Genomic DNA, 21,826 nt, shown 5'->3' on the forward strand with positions numbered 1-21,826 from the left:
TACTTATCTGTTTCCCTGGAGGCAACAAACATGTAACATTGGCATATTTGGAATGATTGAATTTTTATCTCTTTAAACTGATATATTATGGTGACATTACAATGCACTGTAAGCTGGACACATTAAATGAGACACATTAAATCATATAGTTTGTTCTTCTTGAGCCTATAAAAAACCCTAAAAATAAACAACCATTTATGTTTTTCATATTTTGTTACATTAACATACTTTTTGACATGTTTTGCTGGGTTTTACAATTGTATAATCTTTTGTGCATAACTGTAAAGTACAGGCAAAATGATCCGTGATTTTAAATTTAATATTCCAGAAATTGTGTTTTTTTTATATATTCATAATTATAACTCATCATCACTACTAATATATTTTATTATTGACTCCTATTCTTGAATTTGGATGATGTGCTTCATTTGAATCTATTGAGACATTTTGAATATGATTTAAATATTTAGTATTTTATGTGTTGTGGATAGTTAAACAGCTTTGTAATTATGTTAACTCTAACATGTTTTACTAGTTATTGTCATTAAATACTTGTTTTTGCCTGACTTGAATAAAAGATACTATATTTTTGTTTATCTTTTTAGCCATAAAAAACACGCTAAGTTTTTTCTCTTTTGCTTAGCATGCTCACCTTTAACACTATGGTCCATCACATCCTTTATTCCAGGAAACTACGAGTAGCTTTTGTTTTTTAGCTGATCTGATGTGATGCACAATTTATAATGAAAAACATTTTCTGCAGCTCGCAGCAAGTACCAAGTAGTCAGCTCTGCAGAAGCATGTAAATCTTTAAAGTGTGAAGGAGCCCATTGTGGATCACTGTTTGTATTTAGGGTGGCTTGATAAATTCATCGTTTTGTTAAGTTCTTCTCCTTGATCTGTACACATGAGGAGGAATACGTGCTCAGAGCTTTCAACCTCTGCTGCTTTCTTGATTGTGTTCCTGGTCGATTAGCCTCGGGGCTGTCTTCAGGGCCTGGGGCCGGTGGGAGCAAATGGGGGAAGGGCGGGTGGCTGCATCTGCTAGGGGACCTTCTTCAGGGGGTCCCACTGTGGCCTGGCTCAGTTTTCATGTCTATCTTCAAAGGCACAACCCGGTGCAGAGAGAGAGAAGAGAGAATGGTGAAGAGACGACGCCGCTGCTGCTGTTATTTTCCCAAGTGCCTTTAGCAAGCACTACTGGTGGAACAGCATTCTGACACCAGGTTGCTCTATAGATACCCAAAGTAAACTGAAATATCATTTTCTATGTTTGTCAAAATTATTTCAAAATTAAAGTTTAACCAAAATAATACACACAATAACTGTATAATTCGCCCACACATGCAGTGACCCCGTGGATCAGAGATATACAACAGGAAGGGAGTGATTAACAGTGAAACTGCCCTGCAGTTTGTGCCGAGCATGAATTAGGAACATAAATAAAACATGCAGAGAAAAAGTCTAATGAATAGACCTTGAAAATCTAAACAGGCAGGACTTTGAATGGGAGAATGTCTCTGTTGTGCAGAATTTTGCAGCTTCCTCGTGCCTCCTGATCCTCTCTGTAGCCGATCCTCTGGGCACGGCTGCTGTCACAAGGGTTTAGCTTCACATTTTTCAATCCAGCAGGGAAGCACTCACCTTGATGAGACCAACTTAGAAAAGAAAAGCTAAATCCAGACTGTCAAAAATAACAGAAATGTCAACATTTGACGTTTGTGTTTTCTCTAATTTTTTTTTTCATAACGCATTCTCTTTCACAAAAATACATAATTTACATCTCTTCAGATTGCTTTTCTTTTACTTTTTATATGTATTTTCTTCCTTCATCTACTTTATCCACTATTTCTCTCCCATCCTCTACTTCTGCATTCTCCATGTTCAGTGGCTTAGAAATGTACATGGACTCCTTGAACAAATTCATAAAAGCCACAAACTTCAGTAATTCACACAAAGGGGTTCATAGTAGTGAAACGGAAGGTTACGTGGTTTTCAAAATTTGAAGTTTGCCATTCACCTGTATGTTTTTCCTTTATTCTAATTCTACATGAAATGCAGATTAATCAGCTGCTTTCGGGGGACATCCAGTTGTGGATGGGTGTATTTTAATCTTATTTTAGGTAACACTCTAAAATTAAACCTGTTTGATTCACTAAATCTGTGAATTAAACATGCAAAGCAAAAAACGTACACTGCACATCTTTCTGAACACACCACACCCATGGTGGTGGCAGCATCATGCTGTTGGATGCAGTTTTTCTGCAAGAGCAAGTAAGCTGCTTAGAGGCTGACAATAGACAGGAATATATATCTATAATTTTGTTTGTCATTCCACTTCACATTTCTGCCTTACTTTGTGTTCACCTATTACATAATATCCCGGTGAAATGGTTTGAGGCTTGTGATTGTATCATGAACTAATATGAAAACATTCAAGGTGTAATAATATGTGTGCAACCCACTAAGTGATTACTTCCCATCTTAGTTTAAGGAAGACTTGTTTCGTTTTCTTGTCCTCGCCTTTTTGTGTTTTAGATCTTTACATCTCTCGTTTTTTCTTAATTTTCTTCTTTCTGCTTTACGTCTACATGTCTGAGAAGGTTTTGTCCATATACTCTCATCTGAGTTTGTGCTTAGCAATTGCACCTGACCAAGTGTGTTATAGGGAGAAATCACGCCACACTGAGTTATTTCTGGCTGGGTTAGTCGTATTTCTCTGGGCACTTTGATAATGGAGAGCATTTGAATAATGAATAGAGTGTATAATACTGTTCTTCAAACTCGCTGAATGAATTAGGCAAGTGCACATAAGAGAGGTTTCTGAGTGTATGTTGGAGGGAACGAAACACAAATTTCCTTTTTAGCACTGCTTAATAAGCAAAGGAGTGACCAGAACTATGAATATATATTGACATAGACAATTATCTCTTTCTAGCTTCTTTGCAACCATTCTGATTTGGGTGGGCAATTCTTAATAGCACTTAATGTGCTGTGATACTAAGCAGACCCCTTGCCTGAACAAACCCCTAATCTGAGAGGCAGTTTTGTCTCTGTAAAGAGAAGACGCAATGACAAATGAATCACTATGAGATGACTATGTAGTTCTTGATAAAGGTTTAAATAACGTGACTATTGTACACACCACCTGAAAAATTATTTAAACCACCATTCACTTCTTTACACTTTGATTCCAGTGAGCCATACTTCTTCAGTATAAGACTTTATAGTTCCTTCAGTTGTCTGAAATTTCTTATGATCTAAAGAGTATTTTCTTGGAAATTTGCTGATTTTTCACTTATATTTTGCCCAGAATATTCTCAAAAATAAGGAAAATGAAAGAGTACACTGTCAGTTCTAAAAAGAAAATACTCAGGTAATTAATATTATTCATGTCTTTGGATCTGAGCTGTGTGATAGCACACAATATTTGCACCTATGAATATTTAACATTGATTGTTAACACTACTGTTAAAATTAAGTGGTTGAATAAATAATACAACTCTATTTTTTTCTGTAAAATCTAATTAGAAATTTGATTTCTGGTGGGGAATAAATTCATGACTGAAACCACAGAATAAGACTGAAAGAGTTACAGTAGTCGGGCCCTTCAGAATGAAGACTCTAGGAACTTATGAGTCTATTGACAGGTTTAAAGGGATCTCAAAAGAATTTGAAACTCTTCATGCCACTGTTTGGAAAACAGTTTACAAGTGGAGGAGATCCAGACAACGGGCAATACATAGAGGCCTATCTGTCCTGTCTTCAAAAAACCTAAAATACCATGACTGGACAATTCAATCCAGTCATGATTGAGTTGTCCAGTCAACAAAATTAGATTAGGAATCAATATGTGGATATTTCTTAATAAATAACTGAATGTTTAGTAGGTTCTCCTATGTTTTTTTCATAACTTTTTATCAATCCTAAATTTCCATGTTTGCCAACTTTTCACCTTTTATTAGTCAATAATGATGAATAGAAAATGTTGATAAAAAACAAGGATAAATTAGACATAAGGATGTCAATTTGAATTCATAACCTGGAGCAATGAATTCCAGTGATTAGAGACGGTAGAAAATGACTGTTCCTAATCTTCTTGATAGAAACTACATTAATTAATATTCAGGTGTTTTTTTTCTAAATTATAATTTTTTTTCCAATTGCTCAATTATTAATAACTCCAAAATCATTCAAAAAAGGTACTTTCAGTCTGTTTTCAAAAGTGAATCTTGCTGAGTGTGGAGGAGGAAACTTCCATTAAGACATCTATCAACTACAGTTTTCATTTCTACAGCGTAACTCAATCTTACTTTGTTTATTTTAATTTGTGTGTGTGGGTGTGCGGGGGTGCGGGGTCGGGAGAGGTTGTGTGTGTGTGTGGGTGTGTGTCGGTGCTTCATATATAATCTTGCAGGATGACTTGGTCTCGTGCTGGTTTGGCTTCTGACGATAACTGAAGGTGACTAAAGGGAGGTAGCTGTCTTCTTTCGCTGTGGTCACATTCTCATTTGTTGCTACTGGCATCCTATGAATTATTGAGTCTGGAGTGTCGTGGCTCCCACCTCTCCTCTCACATTCCCTCAGTATACTTGACAGCCACCCTGTGTGTGTGTGTGTGTGTGTGTGTGTGTGTGTGTGTGTGTGTGTGTGTGTGTGTGTGTGTGTGTGTGTGTGTGTGCATTTGCGCGCTCTTAGCGTAAAAGTGCATGCATTCTTCAGCAATTAGACGGAGCTTCCATCCTCATTCTGTCAAAAATGTTCTCTGCTGCATGAAAAAATCCAAAGTAAACACAATTTCTCTTCCGCGCTGTCTTCTTTCCAATCCACATTTTAATGTTTCACTTTGAATCTGCACCTTGTATTAATTTGCTTAAATTGCAAACTATTTCATGTAATGTACAAAGCATCAAAGTTTCGCGCAAAAATAAAGCAGAAATTGGCCTCCCGGTGCACCTCGATTATTGCATGAGAAACAGCAATATACCTTTCAGGTTCTGCTGAATAATTGAAGTGCCCTCAGTCGCCACATGCCGCTGACGCTCATAGGCCTTCAGCTCAACTTACCACGTTATGATATCAATGCTGGTAATATGAGGATCAATTATTCACAAGACCAAACCTCACTTTCAGGCCAGAACATTTTCAGAAATTCAACTTTTTATGCCTTAGTTTGCATTTTTATTTCTGACTAAACTTGAAAACGCGCATTGAAACGGCCTAACTCATCAAAAGGGGGGAGGATCCGTTACAACAATTAAGTTAAGGGCTCGTCTCTCCCTTTTGAAAAAAATCCATTAAACACCATAAATTAGACTGAATTAAATTGACTCTCACCATCAAAGAGAATATTCATGAGTGCCACAAACGTTTCCGCGTAAAGCTGCAAAGTATCGATCCCATCCAGCAACCGGCCCACGGTCTCTCAGGGAAAAATCACACAGCCGCAAGCCATGACCGCTGTGGGAGGATTCCGGCAGAAGCTTCTCAATTTAGCCTCTAATGCATTTATTTATTCATTTCGTTTCTAGAAACATCTGAAGGATGTTTGGTGACCGTCTCCACTGGCGGAAATTACTATTTTAAGATATTTTTAATGTGTCATTTTAACGCATCTTAATTTTGCTGAGTAGAAACATCTGTGAAAATGAACTTAAAGCGTACAATGCATCCGGAAAAGGCATAATAATAATAATAATAATAATCATAATCATAATAATAATAATAATAATAATAATAATAATAATAATAATAATAATAATAATAATAATAATAATAATAGCCTAAATGCATAGTGCTAAAAAGTGAATTAAAAGTAGGCTGGTAGTGCACATGCGCCCGTAATTTTAATTTATTAAAAATAAGAAAATACAACGATAAATCTTAAAAATACTTACATACCAAAAGCCTAATATTAATGAAGTAAAAGAGAGAGAGAGAGTCAGAGACAACTCTCCCTGTTTCCTCGTCCAACCTGTGGTGCGTCTCATGAGTCGCCCTGGAGTTCCCATTCAAGCCTCTGCTCCCTGTTCGTCCACACTACTTGCTTTTATACACATATATAATTAATATTGCATCGTCATTACTTAATAATTTCAGTCCCAACGCATGAGACAACCCGGTAACACGAGGGCATTCATAATTGAAGGCGCGCTAATTGGAGAGGAAGGGGCCAGGACGCGCACTTGTCGCTCCACGGTGTGAGAATCACTGTGAAAATCAAGGGCCCTCCCTGTGTTTATTTGTTCTGCTTGTATCATATACGACAAATGCATATTTAATGCCAGCAGAGTTCTAGGGTCTATAAATAATAGAGCCCCTAAAAACTACCCTCTTTTTTTTCTTACACTGTAAACATTTTTTTTGTTATATCCACTGAAAAAAGTGGAGTATTCACCAAAGTTCATTTCTCTTGAAGTAATGCCCAGTAGCTACGTCACCATACAATTAAAATACTCACAGTTCAACACTGTATCGTTTTTACATCGGCTCATCTTGCTGTAGATTTGTACTACAGTCACGGTGATGGTGATTTAAAGAACAGTTACCATGCAGACACTGCATGGTAAAATGAAAAAGGTTGCTGATCTTAGCTTAGAGGGAACATTTTTGATTGATTTTAAGGTTTTTATTCTTTTTTTTTTACGTAAGCACTAGTTAAACTTCGACAGGGATTACAAAAATCACTTACAGCAGCTTGTATTCTATTTATTCAACAGTAGGTCTGTAAATTATAGATTTTTACAGGAAAACATGTTAAGTGTTAAGTACTTCAATATTTTATTTAGATAATTACAATACGTTATATATAATCCATAGAATTTTTTTCCCTCTTCTTTTCAGTGGCTATTTTGGTGGGTTTACATATCCAGACGGAAAAAATGAAGGTTATGCATCTTTTTTAGGCTGTATTTTTATTTCAGCTGCTCTTTCCTAAAATATCCTCTGACAGGTAAAGTCACTGAGCTCTGCTGTTATTTTAAAAATAAACAATTTGCAATGTATAATCTGCAGCTTATCTAGTATGCCTTGTTGGAAGGCCTCGGGCCGCAGGATGAGGTCAAAACAATCCATTCATTTAAGAAAACGAAGATGATAATGATAATAGGGAGAATTTTAAAAAATAACCAATAATTTATTCAGTTTGAATTTCACACTTTTTTTTTATTCCAAGTGAAATCAAGAGTGAGGAAAATAAATACTTAACAGGTGAAAAAAGCCATATAATAAATATCTATACAGCTCACCTGTGATTCTGGAAAACATGTTCACACCAAAATACTAAAATATAGCAGCAGCCACATTGGTCGTGCTCCCTGTAATGTCGGTGTCATTTCCATTTCTTAATAATTCAAGACGAACAGAGTGTTATAGCTTGTGATGAAGACTCGCTTTTGTGCGTAAATCACGATCACTCACAGTTCACAAAGAGAGCGGCTTCATTCGAAGAATTCAGTGGTTAAAATGTGAAACCATGGAACATTTATATCGTAAAGGCTCCACAGGTGAAGACATGATTGTGTGGGTATTTATGGATATATGAAGTGGAGATCATAGAGTCTGTTTTGCTATTTGTTGTAAAGGGGAAAAGTCCAGTTGGGCTCCAATGACAAGAAATGTGATAGTTCAAAATAAAAGTCCCTTCTCAGCGTGTGCAGACTACATTATCAATAACATCAAAAATCCCTTTAAAAGAAACAAATATGCCACCTCAACAGCAGAATCCGGAAAAGTGCAACAATGCCAAGTGAGTGACACAAAAATGGGTAAAGTCATTTTTGGAAACGATCCCAGAGATGCTGATAAATCCCTGTTTGTTAGGGCTACTCGGGTTATTATTAATCACTCAATCAAAAATGTAGTAGGCTATTTTATTCATGATGTTGGTGGGAAGAACTCAGTGCACCGCCGAGTACTTCATTCGCTTCTGTTTCTGCCGCTGATTGCAGAACCACACTCGAACCACGTTCTTTTTAAGGTCCAATTTCTCGGCGATGGCCGCGATTTTCTCCGACGAGGGCCGAGGCTGGATGGCGAAGTACGCCTCCAACGAGCGCTTCTCCGGCGCGGCGATGGACGTGCGCTTCCTTTTCCTCTCGCTGCCGTTGAAAAGGTCCGGCTTGCTGCTCTTCTCCCGGTGCGCAGCCTCGGCTTCTTCCAGCCAGGCCTGCAGGACCGGCTTGAGGGCGATCATGTTGTTGTGGGACAGGGTGAGGGACTCGAACCTGCAGATAGTGCTCTGGCTGAGCGACCCCACGCCTGGGATCTTGAGGTTGGCCAATGCTGCGCCGACGTCCGCCTGGGTCACTCCGAGCTTAATCCTGCGCTGCTTGAAGCGCTCCGCGAACGCTTCCAACTCCCGCGGATCGGACTCCACGTCGCTGACGCAGGCCATGCCTCCGTGCACGGACAGGGAGTGAGGATGGGCCATGGTGGCCATCGCCTGATGCAGCTGTCCCATGGTCTGCAGGTGGTGGTGCGGGTGCTGGTGGTGGTGCGAGGTCGCAGTCATCCCTGGGGGCTCTGGAGCACCCATCCCGGTCACGGCCAGGCTGGTGGAAAGGTGATCCAGGAGGTCCCCAGCCTCCAGGGTCTGTCCCAGGTGGTGGTGATGGTGGTGGTGGTGGGAGATGGGCACGGTGGTGGAGGAGGAAGAGGAGGCTGAGGTGCAGGGGACACTGCTCATGGTATGGTAAGTCACGTCTGGTTTGAACGGGTGGCTCTTGCCTTGAGAGACAATGCTGTCAGCAGCCGCCAGAGCTTCAGCCCGTGCCAGCAGGCTCTCATCAAAGCCTCCGAATATATTGCCCTGCAGCTGCAAGCAAGAGTGCGCATACTGGAGTCAGTGGGGAATTCTGTCAGGCAGCTCTCAGGATCTAAAAAACATTTTCCAAAGGCAAGCAGCGCCGAGGAGAGGAGAGAACCCCTCCTCAAAGCGCAGGTCATAAAAATTAATATGAAAGCAAGAGCATTGCTTGAATAGACATGTGGATGAAAGGGGGGAAAGGAGGAGGAGAAGAGAGGGGGCGCAGAGGAAAGAAAGAGAGAGAGAGAGAGGGAGAGAGAGAGAGAGAACAAAGTCCTGTCAAATCAACTTTACAGACATTTCCAGTGTGATATTTTCCCCTCTCCTCTCACCCAGCAGCGCTGGCCCTTCTCTCCCACCCTGACCCGAACGTACCTGCGGGGCCGGCAGACAGACTCTGCGCATGCCCTCCGAGCCTGAGTGCAGGCCGGGATATTTGGGCTCGTGCAGGGCCGGGTGCATGGAGAAGTGTTGCTTGCCGTTCATGGTCATCATCGTCATCCTCCCAGCAGGCCCCTCGCAAGCAGTGTGGCCCCGGACATGAAAAGAGCCGGGAGGAGCGGGCAGCCACGGGAGCCTCCTGTGCTCTCCGTCACCAGACTGAGGCTGTTCACAGCCAGGGCGCCTCCCGGCATCCTCCTCCTCTTCCTCCTCCTCCTCCCTTCCCAGCCTCCCTCCTCCTCCTCCTCCCTCCTCCTTTGCTCAACTTACAGGTTGCAACCGTGTGGCCTGTGGACTCAAACATATTGCTGGTCAAAATTACTAATATATTTTATTTCAAAAACTGTTTATAGACGAGAATATGAATGCTTTGGTGACATTTTTTTTCTGTTAATATCCTGAACATCCTCTTCTGTCACCATTGTCAAGAAAATCCGAGCTCATCCCACTTCCCCATGCTGGAGATTTTAGTTTAGCAGTAATAATAAATAAAGTTATCTTTAAAATGAATCACTCAAGTGATATCTAGGCCCAACAGTAGACTTAAGTGTCAATAAAGTTAGTTTAACAGTAATAATAAATAAAGTTATCTTTAAAATGAATCACTCAAGTGACATCTAGGCCCAACAGTAGACTTAAGTGTCAATAAAATAAATCTGGTTGTGTGTCTTGTCTTTGTCTCATGCAAACTTTGCTTTAATTCTACTTTTTTCTATCTAATCATAAGAAATCATAGTCAGTCAGAGAGAGTCATTAAACAGGAAAAGCAGGTTTCCTGGAAAAAGAGGAAGTTTCCAGCCTGCAGATTTATAAAAAATAGCTGAGACTATTCCTTATTTCAAAGCATGAAAGTTTTAAAGAATGAAATCTAAACATTATTAGTAATTTCATAAAATTCAAAGTAAAATACTTATATTAATATTGGTTTACTTGTAATAATACTTACACTTATATTTGTGAGAACATTTATAAGAAAAACCAGTAACCGTAACTTTAGTATTAAATAATTAGAATCATGGATTATTCTTTTGGTTTCTTTTTAGAAAAACATCTGTAATAACTCACATTAGGATTATAATAAGGATAATTAATAAGTTATGGTTATAAAATCATAAAGGAATGATAGATCAGAGAAGCTGAAGAAAATAAATGTGATATAAGTTATGGTTATAAAATTATAAATGAATGCTAAATCAGAGAAGCTAAAGAAAATAAATGTGATATAAATGTGATTTTGACATTGAACTTGAAATGGTGTAAAAAGGTGTAACTGCAATTAAACATCACTGATATGTTGGAGGTAGAGAGTAGGTGAAAGGTGAAAGGCAAGGAACTAACAGGAGAGCAGAGATGATCAACGCCTTATTTAGAGAGTAGGTGAAAGGTTGTGCAGGCAATGGACATAGGAGGTTGAGCAACCCTGAGACATTAGCACAGACATCAGGAAATGTCTGTAAGACAGTGATGGATATGAGATCATCTGTCTGAGCAGTCAGAAACCCTATAAAAGGTGAGTGCAAAAGAGGAACCGTTCGTTGGATCCTCCGGGCAGCTTCGAGCCAAGATCGAGATGGACAAAGAACTCTGCAGCTGAAGAAGAGCCGGGGCCACGGAGCCGAAGACTGTCCTGCTCATGCATGGGGACCAACCCGTCAGCCCCACAACCTGTGGCTTCGAATCGCACTTCTCTCATCGGCTGGGTTCAGACCCCAAAGACAAAGATGAAGACAAAGGCAAAGGCAAAGACAAAGAAGAAGAACTGGTGCCTTTTTTCTTGCCAGCACCAAGTCCTGTGTGACCTCACCATCCATGCGGAGAGGAGGCTCATCAGACCTACAGAGATTCCTGCCTTCATCGATCAACATCTTCCTCCTGCTGCAACACCTTCTTCATCATCAGACCTGCGGAGATCCTGGCCTTCATCGATCGGCGTCTTCCTCCTGCTGCAACACCTTCTTCATCATCAGACCTGCGGAGATCCTGGCCTTCATCGATCGGCGTCTTCCTCCTGCTGCAGCACCTTCTTCGTCGTCGTGCCAGGTCTGGGGTTCGAGGCGCCAGGCTCCGTCCGTCTCTCTCAAAGGTTTCCTTTTTTAGTTCTCAGTGTCAGCAGTAGGGAAAGATAGACTAGATGACTGATTTTACTTATTTGATTATTTCTGCTACTGAATTAAGCTGTACTGACCCTTGCAAAAATGCCTTACTAATAAAATATTTAGCATAAAGAAAATCTAAAAGATGTTGTGGACATTCAGTTAATGAGTCACCTTAAAGTTCTTTGATGGTTGTAAAATAGCTGTGATGTTTGATTCTGGAGAGGAAAAAGTTTAAAATGTTTTTAAGTTGCTGGTAGCCCAAATTTAAAACGTCATCCTTGGGACTCGCCCGAGTCACTAAAACCTACCTGGTTCAATAACAAATGCAAGTTGTAAAATAAGAGAACGAGCGACCGTTAACAGGTGTGCTCTGTGAAACTAGTTGGCTGTAGGCTGCTCAGTCTGGCTAATTCACAGAGGGAAGAAGGGTGAGACACCTGGATGTAGGCCGTTAAAAATCAGGTGAATCGTTTCTCGAAACCAGCTTAAACAGAGTTTACTTCAGTTCTGGACAGGGTAAATCCCGGCAGATTTAGGAAACTCAATTAACCCGTTAGATGGAGAGCTGGTAGCACATCTCCCCTCTCAGAAGAGGAAGTACGAGAGTGAGAGAGTAGAGACAGAAAGGAGGGGGGGGGTGTTGCGCAACAACAAGTGGCGCCCAACGTGGGGCGGCGCACAACTGAGTAGGCGGGCCCCAAAGATACCAAGTCAGTGAAAACAGATGTGAGACTCTGAATAGCTCACTTGGGTTACTAACTCTTAGGGAAAAGAGTTAGTGGTGACTGATAAGGCCATCAGTCACAACCCTCGCAGTAACTGTATAGCGTACAGGTGAGGGAAAGCTTCTACTGAGGATAGAATGACCGGATCCAGACAGTGAAGCTAGTAGCCAACATAGTCTAGACCCATCCCTGCTCAAGAGCGCAAAGAGAGGCTTTGGGGGATAGACAACTCGAACCGACAGAGAGACGGAGTGATGGATGATCACTTCGAGGAGGAAAATCTGGGGAAGAAACCGGAGGAAGCCGGCCGTCCAGATCGTTTGGAAAAGGAGGAGACCTCAACAGAACTGCATCAACTTTCTGCACAGCTACCCAGGGCACCCAGGACAGCGGATGGAAGGTTTGTTCATCAAGAGCACAGTCCCATGGGGTTCAGTCTGCATGGACGTAGCAGAGCCAATGGGGACAACAGGAAAGAGAGGTGAGAAGTACCTCTTGGTGCTGATGGACACAGTGACAACTGCTAGAAGAGCAGGTCTTCCCCTGCAGAGGAACTCCGTTCACGTCACAGAAAGCAGGGAGGCGAAGACACTTCTCCTTTTTGCTCAGAGAAGAAAAAGGGAAGTTGCAGCTCAAAGTGTCACTGAAAACAGGGCAGAGAGTTTGGATTAAAGCTCAAGATCGGCCTGCAGCTACGGGGATCAAGCTGAGATTCAACGCCCAAGATTTTGTAAAGTAAGTACTGAACTTCAACACAGTACTACTGATGAAGAAAGGGGTCCATGAGGAAGCAGTGCTCAAGCCAGTTCTTAGCTACAGCAAACCAGAACATTACGAGAAGATGGCCAGAGAATCAAGCACCATGCCATCCTACAGTAGACTGGCCACTATTACAGGAAGGTTGCCGTTCAAAGAACAACTTCAAGGCTTTGGACTGGGAGGGCCGTGAAGAAATTGGACTATGCTAAAGAAGAACTCCTGTCACAATCTGATGGATTAAAATGGAAAAGGATCATGATTACGGATAAAGCGTCATGATGCTTATGCTTTTTGCTTTGCTCTGCTGAACAGCCAGAATTTTTTTTTTTTTTGAGGCCTTCTGTCTCAGCCCATCTTCCCTTCCCTAAAGAACCATCCCACATCCTGAAGAACCGACAGTTCATCCAGCGAAAGTTCCTGTAGAAGAATCAGAACGATCCAAGTTTTCTTCGACATTCATCACCTCATGGGGGAAATCAAAACTCCAAGGAGGGGGTGTCAAGAGAAGTGGAGTTTTGATGACTACACTGAGCCCTCTGTGACAACTGAGGATGAAGAATCTGCATCTTCACATCCCAGACGAACCTCTTCTCTTTCCAGGGGATGAGGACGGCGAACTGCAGGAGGGTGATGGACTCCCAGCATGTGAAAGGTCTGACCTCGTGGAGGGGGTGTCAAGAAAATCCGAGCTCATCCCACTTCCCCATGCTGGAGATTTTAGTTTAGCAGTAATAATAAATAAAGTTATCTTTAAAATGAATCACTCAAGTGATATCTAGGCCCAACAGTAGACTTAAGTGTCAATAAAGTTAGTTTAACAGTAATAATAAATAAAGTTATCTTTAAAATGAATCACTCAAGTGACATCTAGGCCCAACAGTAGACTTAAGTGTCAATAAAATAAATCTGGTTGTGTGTCTTGTTTTTGTCTCATGCAAACTTTGCTTTAATTCTACTTTTTTCTATCTAATCATAAGAAATCATAGTCAGTCAGAGAGAGTCATTAAACAGGAAAAGCAGGTTTCCTGGAAAAAGAGGAAGTTTCCAGCCTGCAGATTTATAAAAAATAGCTGAGACTATTCCTTATTTCAAAGCATGAAAGTTTTAAAGAATGAAATCTAAACATTATTAGTAATTTCATAAAATTCAAAGTAAAATACTTATATTAATATTGGTTTACTTGTAATAATACTTACACTTATATTTGTGAGAACATTTATAAGAAAAACCAGTAACCGTAACTTTAGTATTAAATAATTAGAATCATGGATTATTCTTTTGGTTTCTTTTTAGAAAAACATCTGTAATAACTCACATTAGGATTATAATAAGGATAATTAATAAGTTATGGTTATAAAATCATAAAGGAATGATAGATCAGAGAAGCTGAAGAAAATAAATGTGATATAAGTTATGGTTATAAAATTATAAATGAATGCTAAATCAGAGAAGCTAAAGAAAATAAATGTGATATAAATGTGATTTTGACATTGAACTTGAAATGGTGTAAAAAGGTGTAACTGCAATTAAACATCACTGATATGTTGGAGGTAGAGAGTAGGTGAAAGGTGAAAGGCAAGGAACTAACAGGAGAGCAGAGATGATCAACGCCTTATTTAGAGAGTAGGTGAAAGGTTGTGCAGGCAATGGACATAGGAGGTTGAGCAACCCTGAGACATTAGCACAGACATCAGGAAATGTCTGTAAGACAGTGATGGATATGAGATCATCTGTCTGAGCAGTCAGAAACCCTATAAAAGGTGAGTGCAAAAGAGGAACCGTTCGTTGGATCCTCCGGGCAGCTTCGAGCCAAGATCGAGATGGACAAAGAACTCTGCAGCTGAAGAAGAGCCGGGGCCACGGAGCCGAAGACTGTCCTGCTCATGCATGGGGACCAACCCGTCAGCCCCACAACCTGTGGCTTCGAATCGCACTTCTCTCATCGGCTGGGTTCAGACCCCAAAGACAAAGATGAAGACAAAGGCAAAGGCAAAGACAAAGAAGAAGAACTGGTGCCTTTTTTCTTGCCAGCACCAAGTCCTGTGTGACCTCACCATCCATGCGGAGAGGAGGCTCATCAGACCTACAGAGATTCCTGCCTTCATCGATCAACATCTTCCTCCTGCTGCAACACCTTCTTCATCATCAGACCTGCGGAGATCCTGGCCTTCATCGATCGGCGTCTTCCTCCTGCTGCAACACCTTCTTCATCATCAGACCTGCGGAGATCCTGGCCTTCATCGATCGGCGTCTTCCTCCTGCTGCAGCACCTTCTTCGTCGTCGTGCCAGGTCTGGGGTTCGAGGCGCCAGGCTCCGTCCGTCTCTCTCAAAGGTTTCCTTTTTTAGTTCTCAGTGTCAGCAGTAGGGAAAGATAGACTAGATGACTGATTTTACTTATTTGATTATTTCTGCTACTGAATTAAGCTGTACTGACCCTTGCAAAAATGCCTTACTAATAAAATATTTAGCATAAAGAAAATCTAAAAGATGTTGTGGACATTCAGTTAATGAGTCACCTTAAAGTTCTTTGATGGTTGTAAAATAGCTGTGATGTTTGATTCTGGAGAGGAAAAAGTTTAAAATGTTTTTAAGTTGCTGGTAGCCCAAATTTAAAACGTCATCCTTGGGACTCGCCCGAGTCACTAAAACCTACCTGGTTCAATAACAAATGCAAGTTGTAAAATAAGAGAACGAGCGACCGTTAACAGGTGTGCTCTGTGAAACTAGTTGGCTGTAGGCTGCTCAGTCTGGCTAATTCACAGAGGGAAGAAGGGTGAGACACCTGGATGTAGGCCGTTAAAAATCAGGTGAATCGTTTCTCGAAACCAGCTTAAACAGAGTTTACTTCAGTTCTGGACAGGGTAAATCCCGGCAGATTTAGGAAACTCAATTAACCCGTTAGATGGAGAGCTGGTAGCACATCTCCCCTCTCAGAAGAGGAAGTACGAGAGTGAGAGAGTAGAGACAGAAAGGAGGGGGGGGGTGTTGCGCAACAACAAGTGGCGCCCAACGTGGGGCGGCGCACAACTGAGTAGGCGGGCCCCAAAGATACCAAGTCAGTGAAAACAGATGTGAGACTCTGAATAGCTCACTTGGGTTACTAACTCTTAGGGAAAAGAGTTAGTGGTGACTGATAAGGCCATCAGTCACAACCCTCGCAGTAACTGTATAGCGTACAGGTGAGGGAAAGCTTCTACTGAGGATAGAATGACCGGATCCAGACAGTGAAGCTAGTAGCCAACATAGTCTAGACCCATCCCTGCTCAAGAGCGCAAAGAGAGGCTTTGGGGGATAGACAACTCGAACCGACAGAGAGACGGAGTGATGGATGATCACTTCGAGGAGGAAAATCTGGGGAAGAAACCGGAGGAAGCCGGCCGTCCAGATCGTTTGGAAAAGGAGGAGACCTCAACAGAACTGCATCAACTTTCTGCACAGCTACCCAGGGCACCCAGGACAGCGGATGGAAGGTTTGTTCATCAAGAGCACAGTCCCATGGGGTTCAGTCTGCATGGACGTAGCAGAGCCAATGGGGACAACAGGAAAGAGAGGTGAGAAGTACCTCTTGGTGCTGATGGACACAGTGACAACTGCTAGAAGAGCAGGTCTTCCCCTGCAGAGGAACTCCGTTCACGTCACAGAAAGCAGGGAGGCGAAGACACTTCTCCTTTTTGCTCAGAGAAGAAAAAGGGAAGTTGCAGCTCAAAGTGTCACTGAAAACAGGGCAGAGAGTTTGGATTAAAGCTCAAGATCGGCCTGCAGCTACGGGGATCAAGCTGAGATTCAACGCCCAAGATTTTGTAAAGTAAGTACTGAACTTCAACACAGTACTACTGATGAAGAAAGGGGTCCATGAGGAAGCAGTGCTCAAGCCAGTTCTTAGCTACAGCAAACCAGAACATTACGAGAAGATGGCCAGAGAATCAAGCACCATGCCATCCTACAGTAGACTGGCCACTATTACAGGAAGGTTGCCGTTCAAAGAACAACTTCAAGGCTTTGGACTGGGAGGGCCGTGAAGAAATTGGACTATGCTAAAGAAGAACTCCTGTCACAATCTGATGGATTAAAATGGAAAAGGATCATGATTACGGATAAAGCGTCATGATGCTTATGCTTTTTGCTTTGCTCTGCTGAACAGCCAGAATTTTTTTTTTTTTTGAGGCCTTCTGTCTCAGCCCATCTTCCCTTCCCTAAAGAACCATCCCACATCCTGAAGAACCGACAGTTCATCCAGCGAAAGTTCCTGTAGAAGAATCAGAACGATCCAAGTTTTCTTCGACATTCATCACCTCATGGGGGAAATCAAAACTCCAAGGAGGGGGTGTCAAGAGAAGTGGAGTTTTGATGACTACACTGAGCCCTCTGTGACAACTGAGGATGAAGAATCTGCATCTTCACATCCCAGACGAACCTCTTCTCTTTCCAGGGGATGAGGACGGCGAACTGCAGGAGGGTGATGGACTCCCAGCATGTGAAAGGTCTGACCTCGTGGAGGGGGTGTCAAGAAAATCCGAGCTCATCCCACTTCCCCATGCTGGAGATTTTAGTTTAGCAGTAATAATAAATAAAGTTATCTTTAAAATGAATCACTCAAGTGATATCTAGGCCCAACAGTAGACTTAAGTGTCAATAAAGTTAGTTTAACAGTAATAATAAATAAAGTTATCTTTAAAATGAATCACTCAAGTGACATCTAGGCCCAACAGTAGACTTAAGTGTCAATAAAATAAATCTGGTTGTGTGTCTTGTTTTTGTCTCATGCAAACTTTGCTTTAATTCTACTTTTTTCTATCTAATCATAAGAAATCATAGTCAGTCAGAGAGAGTCATTAAACAGGAAAAGCAGGTTTCCTGGAAAAAGAGGAAGTTTCCAGCCTGCAGATTTATAAAAAATAGCTGAGACTATTCCTTATTTCAAAGCATGAAAGTTTTAAAGAATGAAATCTGGATGGCTGGATGGCGAAGTACGCCTCCAACGAGCGCTTCTCCGGCGCGGCGATGGACGTGCGCTTCCTTTTCCTCTCGCTGCCGTTGAAAAGGTCCGGCTTGCTGCTCTTCTCCCGGTGCGCAGCCTCGGCTTCTTCCAGCCAGGCCTGCAGGACCGGCTTGAGGGCGATCATGTTGTTGTGGGACAGGGTGAGGGACTCGAACCTGCAGATAGTGCTCTGGCTGAGCGACCCCACGCCTGGGATCTTGAGGTTGGCCAATGCTGCGCCGACGTCCGCCTGGGTCACTCCGAGCTTAATCCTGCGCTGCTTGAAGCGCTCCGCGAACGCTTCCAACTCCCGCGGATCGGACTCCACGTCGCTGACGCAGGCCATGCCTCCGTGCACGGACAGGGAGTGAGGATGGGCCATGGTGGCCATCGCCTGATGCAGCTGTCCCATGGTCTGCAGGTGGTGGTGCGGGTGCTGGTGGTGGTGCGAGGTCGCAGTCATCCCTGGGGGCTCTGGAGCACCCATCCCGGTCACGGCCAGGCTGGTGGAAAGGTGATCCAGGAGGTCCCCAGCCTCCAGGGTCTGTCCCAGGTGGTGGTGATGGTGGTGGTGGTGGGAGATGGGCACGGTGGTGGAGGAGGAAGAGGAGGCTGAGGTGCAGGGGACACTGCTCATGGTATGGTAAGTCACGTCTGGTTTGAACGGGTGGCTCTTGCCTTGAGAGACAATGCTGTCAGCAGCCGCCAGAGCTTCAGCCCGTGCCAGCAGGCTCTCATCAAAGCCTCCGAATATATTGCCCTGCAGCTGCAAGCAAGAGTGCGCATACTGGAGTCAGTGGGGAATTCTGTCAGGCAGCTCTCAGGATCTAAAAAACATTTTCCAAAGGCAAGCAGCGCCGAGGAGAGGAGAGAACCCCTCCTCAAAGCGCAGGTCATAAAAATTAATATGAAAGCAAGAGCATTGCTTGAATAGACATGTGGATGAAAGGGGGGAAAGGAGGAGGAGAAGAGAGGGGGCGCAGAGGAAAGAAAGAGAGAGAGAGAGAGGGAGAGAGAGAGAGAGAACAAAGTCCTGTCAAATCAACTTTACAGACATTTCCAGTGTGATATTTTCCCCTCTCCTCTCACCCAGCAGCGCTGGCCCTTCTCTCCCACCCTGACCCGAACGTACCTGCGGGGCCGGCAGACAGACTCTGCGCATGCCCTCCGAGCCTGAGTGCAGGCCGGGATATTTGGGCTCGTGCAGGGCCGGGTGCATGGAGAAGTGTTGCTTGCCGTTCATGGTCATCATCGTCATCCTCCCAGCAGGCCCCTCGCAAGCAGTGTGGCCCCGGACATGAAAAGAGCCGGGAGGAGCGGGCAGCCACGGGAGCCTCCTGTGCTCTCCGTCACCAGACTGAGGCTGTTCACAGCCAGGGCGCCTCCCGGCATCCTCCTCCTCTTCCTCCTCCTCCTCCCTTCCCAGCCTCCCTCCTCCTCCTCCTCCCTCCTCCTTTGCTCAACTTACAGGTTGCAACCGTGTGGCCTGTGGACTCAAACATATTGCTGGTCAAAATTACTAATATATTTTATTTCAAAAACTGTTTATAGACGAGAATATGAATGCTTTGGTGACATTTTTTTTCTGTTAATATCCTGAACATCCTCTTCTGTCACCATCTATCAGAAGAGGACGATGTAAAATTTGGCGAATCTAATACAGTCTAGTCATTTCAGCACCATGGACAGAGCAGAACAACATCAAACCATTGATAAAGTTTCTCAATAAGTTAGAATATCATCAAATAGTTCATTTCTTTCAACAATTCAATTCAAGTAGTTGAAACTCTACATTAGATATATTCATTTTACACAGAGATATAGTTCATTTTGTTCTTTCTGTTAATTTTAATGATTAAGGCTAACAGTTGCTGAAAGCCCAAACTTCAGTTCCAAAAGTTTGCAAAAAAGATTTTTTAACACTGTTTTGTCGGCCCACTGAAACGTTTTTCCATGTGCGGTTCTGTAACGATTCTTGAACCTCAGTTTTCAAATAAAGTGAAAAAAATAAATGTTTTCATCTTAAAAGAAAATCTTGGACCCCTAAGCCAGAGTTCTTTTTCTTCTAGCCTGTATGTGACCCTCCAGTTGTTGTCACTGGTTTAGGTATTGTTGGACACCAGAGAGGCTGCAGCTGCAGCCTTTGTCCTGGAAACATCTGTCTGGGTCTCCAGGATGTCACTTGTGAATCTCAATTAAAATGCTATCTGGCCTTTGCTTCAAATCCTCTCAGTGCTGCAGTTTTATTCCTTGTTTTCCACTCAACTTAACATTAATATGCTGTGATACAACCCCTTATGAAAGGCCAGCTTGTGTAGCAATTACCTTGCATAGCGCACACCTCCCGTTCAGGCGTTCAGTGAATATTTACTGGACAATTGTCATATGAGCAGTTTTCTCTAGCATAGGGACAAGCCCCACCTTTGGTCTGCGGTTGAACACCCCTGGTTTTGGCCGCAGGTGTGTTGGCCTTGTTTCACCCATAATCATTCAATTTAACAAAAAATAAGCCCACAAAACAACAACAGCAAAAACCAAAAAAAAACAACAGATTTTCAGATGGCCTTGTACAGCAGGAACGGTAATTCCTTTCAAACCCCACAGTTACATCCACTAACTTCATTGTATTTTATTGGGATTTTATGATAGACCATCAAATAGTGATAGATGAATAGGAAGAGGAAGGAAAATAATAAATGGTTTTTAATAGTTTTTACAAGGCAAACTCTGGAAGGTGTGGCATGTCTTTATACTCAGCCATCTTTATTCACAAACCTCTAAAAATTCAGGATAAACATTCGCCTTCAGAAGTCAACTGTTATAGGTTTCAAGATACTTTAGACTGGTGCAGAGGTTCAACTTCCACTCTAAACAAGCAAAACATATCAAATGTTAGAATGTCCCAGTCAAAGTCTAAACCTAAATCTAATACAATAGTAAGACTTGAACATGTGGGTTTACAGACACTCAGCCAAACCGACTGTCTCAAAATGTTTTACTTCTATGTGCAATGATGTTTGCTGTGGGGTAAGAGACTTAATTACCCCACAGCTGTAAATGCAGCAAAGGCAGTTCTAAAGACGTATTCACTCAAGATGGCTGAATAAAAAAAACATTTTACACTTTTTTGATATTTTTATTTTGAAAAACCCTCTTACTAACAGTAATTGTTGTGCAAACTGTAATAAATTGTATTGGCAGAGGAACATAAATGTTCATTGTTTAGACTGTGGTGTTGTGTAAGCCTGCACTTTAATGACAAGCCTTGACCCGACGGCCTTGGCCTGGCTCCTCTCGACGTGAATGCTCAGTTCTCTGGAGCTGCTGCTTTACCCGACTTCTCATGTGGCTGCCTGGTTAAAACTCAGAGACCCGGATGGACAGACCGAAAGAGGAGCCATGCAGACAGAGGCCAAGCTGATGACACAGTGGGTCCATCTGATCCTGCCAGCCGCCTCTCCAGTTCCCCAGACTCTGAATAATTCAGCAACATGGTGGCAGGCATCCATTACCATGGTGGCATCTTCTCATTCATTACGCAGATTAAAACAGGCAACCTTTTCTCACCATGCAAACATATTGCAGCCAAACATAAACCCATTCATACACATGCTTCAGAGAGACACGGTTGTGACAGAGTTTGATAAAGTCTTGATTCTGACTGAAAAAATTCAGCTTTTGGTGCATACACACACGACAAAAAGAAAATGCTAAGTTCTGTCTGCCATAAAATCGATCTAATTGTTTTCATATGCCTTGAACAGAAAAGGAATAAAGTTTGACTTATTCATGAGTGGTACAGTTCATTGAGGACATGCACATTCTAACAATTCTTTTCAGTGTTTGGTAAATTTTGCATCCCTGAGAAGTTACAAGTACCTTCTAAAAACATTTTATTAAACTGTAAAATGTCTGCATATCAGATCTGCAAACTCTGGAGGTAGTATTAAAAAGAGAAGTTTTATCATTTGTTTCTTTTTTAAACTGTAGTCAGTTCTATTCACTGCTAAACAGAGGTCA

The 21,826-nt window shown here is 42.3% G+C and overlaps 1 protein-coding gene across 2 annotated transcripts; it reads right to left on the reverse strand.

Annotated features, from left to right (window-relative positions):
* Window positions 1-7,195: 7,195 nt before the first annotated feature.
* pou4f3 (POU class 4 homeobox 3) lies at window positions 7,196-19,916 on the reverse strand. 2 transcript variants are annotated; one of them, XM_023342436.1, is made up of 3 exons: window positions 18,939-19,916; window positions 17,796-18,572; window positions 7,196-8,038 (listed from the first exon to the last, which is right to left on the reverse strand). In XM_023342436.1, exons 1-3 carry the CDS (start codon window positions 19,062-19,064, stop codon window positions 7,898-7,900), a joined length of 1,044 nt encoding a protein of 347 aa, XP_023198204.1. In that variant the 5' UTR covers window positions 19,065-19,916; the 3' UTR covers window positions 7,196-7,897. The 2 variants fall into 2 exon arrangements, with proteins under 2 accessions (XP_023198204.1, XP_023198205.1); XM_023342437.1 differs by lacking the exons at window positions 17,796-18,572; window positions 18,939-19,916 and adding an exon at window positions 9,182-9,694 and having other exon boundaries at window positions 7,196-8,815.
* Window positions 19,917-21,826: the final 1,910 nt, after the last annotated feature.

Source organism: Xiphophorus maculatus, chromosome 11 (genome assembly GCF_002775205.1).
Source record: "Xiphophorus maculatus strain JP 163 A chromosome 11, X_maculatus-5.0-male, whole genome shotgun sequence".
NCBI classification, from domain to species: domain Eukaryota; kingdom Metazoa; phylum Chordata; class Actinopteri; order Cyprinodontiformes; family Poeciliidae; genus Xiphophorus; species Xiphophorus maculatus.

Coding starts and splice junctions, on each gene's coding strand:
- pou4f3 (XM_023342436.1), bottom strand. CDS start 19,064: ATGACGATGATGACCATGAACGGCAAGCAACACTTCTCCATGCACCCG. Junction 18,573..18,938: donor TCTGTCTGCCGGCCCCGCAG/GTACGTTCGGGT, acceptor TCTTGCTTGCAG/CTGCAGGGCAATATATTCGG. Junction 8,039..17,795: donor AGCGCTCGTTGGAGGCGTAC/TTCGCCATCCAG, acceptor TTGGAGGCGTAC/TTCGCCATCCAGCCTCGGCC.